The 11,065-nt window shown below is 45.0% G+C and overlaps 1 protein-coding gene across 1 annotated transcript in view; it reads left to right on the forward strand.

The window, feature by feature from the left end:
* Positions 1 to 10,860, forward strand: part of SRD5A2 (steroid 5 alpha-reductase 2) — a 28,868-nt gene extending 18,008 nt beyond the window's left edge. The window contains exons 2-5 of the mRNA XM_083432261.1: positions 2,119 to 2,282; positions 5,509 to 5,610; positions 6,588 to 6,738; positions 10,064 to 10,860. Coding sequence (XP_083288387.1) covers positions 2,119 to 2,282; positions 5,509 to 5,610; positions 6,588 to 6,738; positions 10,064 to 10,130 — 484 coding nt within the window. The 3' untranslated portion in view covers positions 10,131 to 10,860. The remainder of the gene's footprint in view (positions 1 to 2,118; positions 2,283 to 5,508; positions 5,611 to 6,587; positions 6,739 to 10,063) is intronic.
* The last annotated feature ends 205 nt before the right edge of the window (positions 10,861 to 11,065 follow it).

Below are 11,065 nucleotides of genomic sequence, written 5' to 3' on the forward strand. Positions count from 1 at the left end.
GAGTGACTCACCAAGTTTCCTGTAAAAAACTGAATAGACTTAGGGCTCTGAAGGAATTCTGTTAAGCTGCTCCCTCTTTCTGGTGCTGTAACTAAGGACGCCCACTTTGCTTACCTTACAAGGCCATGCCTCCTGTCTCTCATGTAATATTCTGGTGAGGTCTGTATGGACTTGTGATCATGGAAGGCTGAAAATCCCTGCTAAAACAATATTCCAGGCATTTTCTCCTGCCAATCAATTTGTTCTCTTCTTGGCAGGCAACCCAACCACTGTTATTCTGGCAGGGACCCTGTTCTCCCTTTGGTCTGGGAACTGGTTTGTTTTCTCTTTGAAAAGTTGCCAGGTTGTTTCGCTTGCTGAATCTGCTGTTTGCTCCTCTGCAGTATAAATTGTTAATCCGGCAGCTTTTGAAATTCCAATACTGGTCTGGTGCTAAAAGAGTGCTATATTTGAATTGGTTAATGGAGCCACACTTGAGAGATCCCATTTCTACTGTGCCTTCGCGGGTTGCTGACCTACTTTTGGATTTCCCATCTTAAAAAGCAAAATGTTTATTTGGGATTACACTTAATGGCTGGAAAGCACTTCTCACTTCACTTATTTTACAGAAGTATTAAGAGCTGAATGAATCTTGCCATCACCATGACCTGGCAGTCTTGCAGATGCAGCTCTAGCTCTCCAAGAAAGCAGGTCAGGCAAGATACACACAGCAAAATAGAAAGCAGAGTTATATGTACTGCACGTGACAGAACCAACAGTCTCCCCATATAGCAGTGAACTGTGCTTAAGCAGTTTCTCCTGTGTGAAGCATCTCTATTTATTGTGCATTTTTCTAATTATATGCAATAATACAAACAACACCAGTGGAGTGAAGGGGTCTGTGGCAAGAGCCAAAATGTCAGTGGGTGCAGTGGCGTAGCGTGGGTTGTCAGCACCTGGGGCAAGGCAAGTAATTTGCGCCCCCCCCCACTGCACTGTCCCTCCCCCAGATAGTCCCTCGCTCTCTCTCCGCACCGCACCGCATGCCTGGCACCCTCCCCTCCACAGTGGGCAGCGACCCGGCGGCTCGGATCGGATTTGCACAGCCAGCACTGCAGTGAGAGAGAGTGAGTGAGCCAGGTAGGGGCAGAGAGCTGCGAGTGCGAGTGCGCCCCCCCCCAGATGTTGCGCCCGGTGCGGCCGGCCCCCCCTGCACCCCCCACGCTACGCCACTGAGTGGGTGGGTATGCATTCTCCACAGCTTCTTCTGGTTGCACGGAGGTTATCTGCAATGTTAGGCATGGATCTCTCTCTAAGCCAAGGCTGGGGCATCTTTTTCATCCTGAAGTACATCTTCCCTTCAGGGCAACTTTCTGGGGGCCACACGTGCCAGAGGTGGGTGGGGCCAGAGGCAAAAGTGGGTGGAGCAATGGATATAAAGGTTTCCTTGGGACTGTGTAGCAAGCATCAGTGCAAGGGTTTCTGCATGTGCAATGGAACTTCTCCCCTCTCCTCCCCCTGTGCTAGGGGTTCTCCGCCCCCCAAAAAAGAAGCCTGTGAAGGTTTGGGGAGGCTGTGTACACAGGGGCAGGAGTTCCACTGCACAGACATAAATGGGGCATGTTTAGGTCGTTTTCAGAGAGAAAGTCACCCTGTAAATAAGGGGTTTTGTTTCTTGAAGTTGAATTTTAAAAAAGAGGGAGATCTGCAGTTCAGTGCAAAAGACCTAGGGATGCGTAATGTTCAACAAACACGCACGGGCCACCCCCAAACAACACCCCTGGATACATGATGTGTGCTGATAAGAGCTTCACAAACTCTACTTCTGCTTGCCATGTGGACAGAACTGAATCTGAAGTAGGTTAGAATCTGGAGTCTACTGAGTTCATGTCAATGGCACATGAAGCAAGGTGACCAACAGTGCAGTTGCAAGGTGATTATTCTGTGGGTCATAATGAAAACATGCAAAATTTAGGTTACCGCCTAACATGTTGAGACTATTGATGACGACCTCAGACATGTTATATATGGTACATTGGTTTGTATTTCCAACTGTGTAATGCTGTATCTTCTCCCACACTTTTCTTTCCCCCCCGTCCGCTCCCTACCTTTTTTTTATTTTTTATTTTACTACTTCAGGACATTTATTTACTCCTTCCTCCGAAGAGGCAGGCCTTTCCCATTGGAGACGTTCTTTTTTGGTGTGCTGTTCTGCACCTTTAATGGCTTCCTTCAGGGTTACTACTTGATTTACTGTGCCGAATACCCAGATGACTGGTACAATGACATCAGATTTACATCAGGTAATTATAGTTGCAAGAAGTCAAGCATCTGGCCATCTAGTTAATATGAGCGCCGCCAAATTTACAGAGTGTCAAATCATAGACAATGTTGTCAAAATATCAAGGCAGGAAAACAATAGTATGAATAACAGCAGTAGTTCAACACTTTGCAAAACCCAAGGTGCCAAAAGACTTACTGTTGCTGCAACAGGCCCACACAGCTACCCTTTGGAAGAGAAAACACATGAGGAACAAGCTGTGTAACCATAAAGACAGGCCATTAGAGGGAGCAATTTGCATGTTTCAGACTTACACATTTGGCATTTGCTAGTCATCCTCTACAATGGCACCTCGGGTTAAGTACTTAATTCATTCTGGAGGTCCGTTCTTAACCTGAAACTGTTCTTAACCTGAAGCACCAATTTAGCTAATGGGGCCTCCTGCTGCCGCCGCACCGCCGGAGCACAATTTCTAATCGCATCCTGAAGCAAAGTTCTTAAGCCGAGGTACTATTTCTGGGTTAGCGGAGTCTGTAACCTGAAGCCTATGTAACCCGAGGTACCACTGTATTTGCTTTATCGGTTCTTTTCCTTCTACATGTCTTCTCTCCCACCCACCACCCACTTAAAAAAAACTTTTTCTGGTTCCCCTCCCATATGAAAATTAAGTTCTAGGGCTGAACCGTAGCTCAAACGAAACCCTGGGTAAATAAATAAAACCTGTGCAGATAAATGACCAGAATAAACATTTTTACACTTCTGAGAAGTGTAGCCTTTATTCTATTTTATTAAGATTATTCAGAGGCCCTCAAAGTGGGATTAAGACCGTGTCTCTGGCTCATTGTAGAAAAAGTGCAGAGATCTCATATTTGAAAGTGAGATCTCCATGTGCTTGCATGCAAGATCCCATCCCAAGAAGACAGACTTTGAGAATTACTTGGATTCAGGGGAGAACATTATACTGCCACAAAGAAAATGTATCCTCAAAGTACTACTGACCTATTATTTAAGGTTATTCGGCAGAAAAGTACTGTATTTTTCGCCCTATAGGATGCACTTTTTCCCCTCCAAAAATGAAGGGGAAATGTGTGTGCGTCCTATGGGGCGAATGCAGGCTTTCGCTGAAGCCTCTCCAGGCTTCGAGCAGCTCTCCGCAAGGCGCGGGAGACCAGCGCTGGGCTCCCACGGCTTGCAGAGAGTTGCCTGTTCTGGGGGCTGGGGTCGGGGGAAGCTCGGGCTTCCCCCACCCCAGCCCGGCGCCTGGGGGGGAAGTAATTTTTTTCCCTTTATTTCCCCCCCAAAAAACTAGGTGCGCCTTATGGGACGGTGCGTTGTATAGGGCGAAAGATATGGTATATTAGCGAAAATACCATACAGAAATTCATCACTATAGGGGAAATCACTTTGCAATTTGATCACTGCTGCAGGCCTCACTTGTAGTCTGCCTGGCACTTGGAGGAGGAATTTGCTTGTCTCTGCTCCTGTTGGAGGTCTGACCATGGAAAGCCAAGAGAGACATGGCCAGGGGAAGAGTAAAGTTCAGCCACTGCAGTGTGTGCTTTCTGCAGCTAGATCAGGGATGTGGCTCTCAATACATTGATGGACTACATCTCCCATCAGCCCCAGCCAACTTGACCAAAGGTCAGGGAAGATGGGAGCTGTAGTCTAGCAATCTCCGGAGGGCTGCAGGCACCCTGTTCCTGAGCTAGACACACAAGCAGTGCTGCCCAGATGCTCTTCCAGTCCCCTTACCTCTGCTTACCCTGTAAATACTCCCGTGTGCAGTGGCCATGTGTTCTGCTCCATATGGCCAGGCTGTGGTCCTGAAAGGCCAAAGGAACTACAAGAGGTTGGCCAGCAGTAAACATGGTTACACTGGAGGTGCTGGTATTCAGGAATTCTCCTTCTGCATGGCGCATTCTTACACAGTGCAGATACTGTTTCAAACTCTTAAGGGAGAGAGGACTGGTTAGCCAATACCAAGTTTCCATGCTGCTACCTGGCTGTCCTTTACTTAGGTCTGTCCCAGGGAGTGACGCTGCCAGCCAGCTTCCTTTTTCTCAGTCTTAATGTTGCCCTTGTAGAATTCAGCAGGCAGATGAATGGAGGGAAATCTGGCTCTGACATTGGCTCTGGCTTCACCTTCTGTCTGAGCTCCCTGATTCCTCTCTACCCATCTCAATGGGCACCAACCACCACTGCTCCTCACAGACAGAGAGCCTCTTATGTCTTCTTCCAGATTAGGGTTGCCACCTGCCCTTTATAATACAGGATTGTCCAGCATTCCAATGTACAGTGGTACCTCGAGTTACATACGCTTCATGTTACATATGCTTCAGGTTACAGACTCTGCTAACCCAGAAATAGTACCTCAGGTTAAGAACTTTGCTTCAGGATGAGAACAGAAATCGTGTTCTGGCGGCGCAGCAGCAGCAGGAGGCCCCATTAGCTAAAGTGGTGCTTCAGGTTAAGAACAGTTTCAGGTTAAGTACGGACCTCTGGAACGAATTATGTACTTAACCTGAGGTACCACTGTAAAATGCTACATCCTGTATCAATACAGTTTTGTCCTGTATTTCAGGTCTCTCTCTCTTTCTGCCAAGTTAGGGATCCTCTGCAAATGCCTGTGTTTTAAAGGATGTGTGAAAGATCATGTATTTAAGCTCTGAGTAGCCAAGCACAGACAGATTTCCAAATTCATGTGTATGTACACGTGCATGTGATAAATTATAAAGGGGCAACCCCCCCAAAAAAATCACCGCCCTCCTTGCTCTGTATTTTGCCAGAACAAAGGTGGCAACTCTATTCCAGACCTAGTTCCAAGACTGCCAGTTGCGCACGTGCGCGCGCACACCCACCCACCCCTACCTTGATGACATCACCATAGCCAGGCAAAATAGGGAAGAACGAAAGAATGTCATGACAGTCACCTTCCAGAAGTTTCTCCTGTTATCTAGTTTCTGTGGCAATGCTCTATCCCAAGTTTACATTACGAAACAATATACCAAACACACCAGGCCAAGGCTATTTCCTTAACAAAGAAACTAAGCAGTCTCCCTCTTCTGCAGACCCCAGTCTCCCAGCTCTCAAACTGCCACGTTTCATTATAATATGGATTCTCCCTTCCCTTGCTTGCCTGTATGGGGCAATTAGCAGTGCTTGTTAAACAGGCTGGCTGTTTCAGCACAGGGCCTGAAATCAAGTATTTTAGTCACCCAACCAATAAATACTTCATTCTCTGCTTTTAGGTCTCTTGTTGTTCTTGTTTGGCATGGGAGTCAATATTCACAGTGACTTCATTCTGCGCCAGCTAAGGAAACCTGGGGAGCTCACTTACAAAATCCCACAAGGTATGTCATTCTTTTCCCAATTTCCTTGTGGGGAGCCTGTCCCTATGGTTTGAGAAACATGAGGGTAGGTGAGGAAGCCACCAGCAGGTCACACTATTAGTCACCTGTCATTCATCAGAAGTGGTCAATAATAAGCAGAGTAATGCAGGAATGAGAAACCTGTGGCCCCCCAGATGTTGCTAGACTTCACTTTCCACCATGCCTGACTATTGGTCATGCCAGCTGGGGATGATGGAGTCCAACAACATCTGGAGGGCCACATATTCACCACCCCTGAAGTAATAGGATTGTGGTGGGAAGCTGAGAATGCTTTCTAGGATAATTTATCTGAGCAGAAAGTCAAAAACATTTCTGACCACAGGTAAAGGTCCTGGTGAGGCCAACCAATCATTTATTACCTTTGGAGCCAATGAGAGTGCCAGAACAGTAAGGGGACAAGCTAAGCACCCTCCTTACTGCCACATTGGCCCTGTTTTGTGTCTGATTGGCTGAGACCGCTGCCACTCTTCCCCTGGAGCTAAAGCCTCAGTTGCCAATGCAACAAATGCAGTGGTTTACTGCTGAGACACGTTCCCAGTTGTTTGGGGGCTTCTTGGACTGTGCAAGACCCCCAACCTACATCTGGTAGTTCAGGCCTAGTGGAACAATTGATGACAGGCCCATCAAGTCCAGTCTGGCCTTCTTTAAATCCTCTTGACCAGCAGTACTGAACTCAAAACTCTGCGCCCAGGACTTCTTTTTGCCATTGCCACACTAGCAAAAGAATTTTGTACAACATTGTTCTGCATTGCTTACAATTGGCTATGGGCCCTGGGAGCTGTAATGGCTAGACCATCTGGCCGCAGCCATGGCTGCAGTAACGGCAGCAGGAACCCCGTTGGGTTAATGCCAGCCCTGGTGGCAACATCCTTAGGACGTGTAAATGAGGCTCACTTTCCACTGTTCAAATGTGCTCATACTAGTTCCCTTTCATGCAGGAGGACTGTTTGCATATGTATCAGGAGCAAATTTCTTTGGTGAGATACTGGAATGGTTTGGCTATGCTGTAGCAACCTGGTGCCTGCCAGCTTTTGCCTTTGCCTTTTTCACACTCTGTGTCATTGGGCCTCGTGCTTATCACCATCACAGGTATCAAGCATGCTTTTGTATATTCTTATTCTTATTATTTTTTTGCTCCTGTTTGTTTGTAGTGTGATGAGAGGGGCTTAATGTATTGTTCTAATTTACCATTTTTTTTGAGGGGGTTTGTTTTTTAAGGGATGCCCTCTCCTTTATGCACGTTCCTCTGGTGACTGCTTTCATTGTATCCCAGAGGAAGGGGTTGTTATGTCACCCACATCATTGTCCTTAAAGTAGTTTTGGAGAGTTTTCAAGAGATCCTCTCTAGCAACTTGGTTTGTGGTTAGGATGGGACTGATGGACCACAATGGGGTACGTAGTTTGTGCTTCCTCTCCTATTTTGAGGTAGCTTCTACAGGGGCATGGTCTGTGGTTTTAATGTTACCAATGTTTGTTGTTTCTACCAGGGGGATCAGGCCTTGTGTGAGCAGAATGCTGTCCAGTCTGGACATTGTGCCATGGCGTCCAGACTGGAATGTGTGGCTGGTGGCTCCCGGGTTCTTTTCTCCCCAGATGTCATAAAGGCTTCCGTCTTTTTAGCATTTTTAATAGTTTGTAAGAATTTCTAATTGTTTAGGGTTTCCCCTTTGAGGAAGGTTGCCCAGGGGGTTGTAGGATGAATGTCTTTTAGGGAGGTGCCTCTCATATTTAGGTTGAGGTCACCTCCTAGGATTGCTCCCCCTTCGGAAAAGGAGATGAATTTGTTTAGTGCTTTCTAGATGAACTCTAGTATTTATTTTTGTGTCTGCTTGGGGCATACACTGTATGGAGCCAGTTGTCAGTTTAGTTTTGCCATCTAGTACCTCTTTAGCAAAAACGAATCTGCCTTTTTTTGTCTTTTACCGCTGTTGTGGCTTTAAAATTTTGGTCTCTATTGAGTAGCATGTCTACTCCGTGGGCCTTTCCTGACCAAGGTGCCACCCATTGTTGACTGAAGCAGGGTTTGCTCAGGAATTTGCTTCCTTTGGGTGGGTTGTGTATTTTCTGTAGGAAGGCAATGTGTGGTTTCATGGTGTTTACATACGAGGTGATGTGTTTTCTTCTGATAGGGTTTCCCAATCCCCTCACATTTAGTGTAATTGCTTTTAAGCTAGCCATTTTGTATGTCTATTTTATAGGATGATTCCCTGCCAACCTGTCTAGGTTGTCCTGTGTTTCTCACCTTATATTATTGAACCTAGTGTGCTGTGTTGACATACAGTGTGGTGGGTTGGGGGAGAGGGGGGTTAGAGTTAGGGATGGGCTGAAGATTGGGGAGTAGGTTGTAGAGAGTAGCCTATATGTAGTTATATAGGTGTTTGCTTGGGGTAGCTTGGACCATTTGGCTCCCAGCCAGTTGGTCCTGTGTCTCAGCTGGCATGGATGGCCTTGTTTGAGAACAGGCCATCCCCCCTTTTACTTGTGATAGGGGTAGGTCAGTGAGACAGAGACAAGTGCTTGTGTTGGGTGTAAAGTTTATAAGCAATGCTGTTAGTATTGTTATCAATACTGGTGGTCCTCAAGAGCTCCGCGCAGCCATGGCGTTCGCCATCTTGCCTCACTGAAAGTCCCTTATTCTTATTTAATATTTTTTAAAAAAATTAATTATACAAAAGAAAGTGAAAAAAGAAGAAGATATATATATAGCGGGGGGCACTGTGGTCTAAACCACTAGCCTCTTGAGCTTGCCAATCAGAAGGTTGGCGGTTCAAATCCTTGCGGCGGGGTGAACTCCCATTGCTCTGTCCCAGCTTCTGCCAACCTAGCAGTTTGAAAGTATGTCAGTGCAAGTAGATAAATAGGTACCACTGTGGTGGGAAGGTAGAAAGTGTTTCTGTGTACTCTGGCTTCCATCATGGTGTCCCGTTGCGCCACAACCCCAGAGTCGGTCACGACTGGACCTAATGGTCAGGGGTCCCTTTACCTTTACCTTAGGGCACGCAGAATCCATTTTTGTTGTCCAGTTGACCTATAATAGGCAGATAATTCAATGCATGTGCTTGATATAGATTATACATGAAAAGCTGCTTCATGAAAGGGAGATTTACAGTGCAATCTGGTACATGCCTGTTCAGATGCAAGTCCCATTGAGATCAGTGGGCCTTATTCTCAGGTCAATGTATAGGAATGTAGTGTTAAACAAGAGAAGAAGCCAGGGTGAGACACAAAGCGCGCGCACACACACAAACACACTGGCTGCTTCTCTCGATTAACACTAGTTTACACACCGTACACTGAAAGTACCCCCTCTCAAGTACCCTGGGAACTGTAGTTCATCCCTAACAAAGCTGCATTTTCTAGCACTCTCAACAAACTGCAGCTCCCAGTATTATTTTGGAGTGTGTGTGCGTCTGTGTGTGCTTGAAATGGGCTTTAATTGCACCGTGTGTATGCAGCCCGATACAGACAAACAACTGCACAATCCAAAATAATTTCCTTTGAAACCCTGAAAGGCTTGGGTCCTGGGTACCTGCCAACTCCTCCTGTATCAACCTCCCTGAGATCTGATGGAGGAACCCTTAGACATGTCTCACCTGTTGCGGAAGCCTGGTTGGCTGTGACAAGATTTGGAGCTCCCTCTGTAGCTGCATCCAAAGTGTGGAATGCCTTGCCCTATCAAGTTTACCCTCTTTCACGAACTTCTGCCAGCTAGTGTTAAAAAAAAATATTCCAGCAATCATTTGCTGGGATAATTGTTTTTATTGAACGTTTGTTTCTAATCTGTTCTGAAATACAATGAAATAATATCATAACATCATCAATAACCTTCCCACAGGGCAGTTGGTGTCAGATGGCTTAGAGGGCATGATTTTTAAGTGTGGAACTGCTCTTTGTTCTATATAGCTCAGAGTTGTTGGTCCGCTGTTGTTTTCTGTCTTCTTGGGTCTCATCTTGATAGATTCATAAATTTACTCCCATCTCCATGGTGCAGCAGCTTCTGGAGGAGGACTGACTGTAAGTAAACTTGGTAAATTCGTACGTCACACCAACCCATGGTTGTAACAAACCATAGTTTGCAAACCTAATTCAGTTGAAACTATGGTTTGCTTTTGGTTTGCTAGCCTGTCAAAAACTATGGTTTTTCAGGATAGACATCACACTAAATCACAGCATCCTTAACCATAGTTTGGTTTGATGTCTATTTTCTGCCACTGCAATACTTATGTTCACCATTGCTCAAATCTGAAAGTTGAATGGAAACTCCAAGTCCCTCTCATCAAAACTTTTTAAATATTTGCCACAAGCAGCATAAGATGTTGAAAAACAAGATTCTACTTTCTTAAAGCAATCTGTGCAGGTCTATATCATTTTGGCCATTTTTTGTTTTCATTGTGTGTCCCTTTTGTCTTTTCAGGTACTATCACAAGAGGTTCACTGGCTATCCAAGATCTAGAAAAGCCTTGATTCCATTCATATTCTAGAGGCCAATTATCTGGACTTTTTGAGCAGCGGGGTGTGTTTTGTGTGTTATTTTACTGTATAACTTTAATTATGAAGTTTATTATTAATGTGTAAAATGCTGATGTGAGTTTCAAAGGGAAAGAAACTTGAATAGTGCTATGTTGCCAGTTATACAGAGTGTTGTTGCTGGATGGAAACAAGTAATCACAGTTCTGTGATTCATCGTCACAGTTTTTGATTTTTTAAACAAAAAAAAAGTTTTGTCAAGCAGAGTGTATGTGATTTGCAGAGGCGCCTAATGCTTTTATTGTGCACCATTATTCCACTCAAAATGTCTGCACAAACACACACTGCTTTTATCCCTATCAATGCTGTTTTTTTGTTAGTAGGAATTACTGAAGTTTCATCTGGGCCTGTCTGTAGTTGTCACTGCTGTAGCTATACTGAAGACTCTGAAAGAAAATATCTGCTTTTTTTTTTACTGGTAATCTTTCTATTCTGCTCCTGTGGTCTTCCCTATAAAGAGCAACAGGTCGTCTATGAAAAAGTAATTCCTGGTTCCAAGGCCTCTTGCTGATGGAGAACAATATTTCATATTTTTTGCCCTCCAGGTGGACTGTTGTTGGAACTGATTATGATCAAGAATGGGCTGCTGTATTCCCAAAACCGTTATGTAATTTAAGTGAATGTGTCATTTCTTTGTAAAACATGGCTTGTTAACTGAATAAGAAATAAAAAATTTGTTCCAAATTTAGCATTTCATTTTACTAAAAGAATGGCCCAGGTAGCCTGTTCTAGCAAAGCACTTGTATCATAGCATCTTGTATCATACAATATATGGATTTATTCATAATTTGTTCAATGTTATCTTCTGGTTGTTTCGGATCATGCAGATTGCTTTGCTTTAAATGGGTGGCCAACTTCCGAGAGACTGCGATTTAAATCTGGCAGTGAT

Source organism: Podarcis tiliguerta, assembly GCF_965153285.1.
Source record: "Podarcis tiliguerta genome assembly, chromosome: 3".
NCBI lineage: Eukaryota > Metazoa > Chordata > Lepidosauria > Squamata > Lacertidae > Podarcis > Podarcis tiliguerta.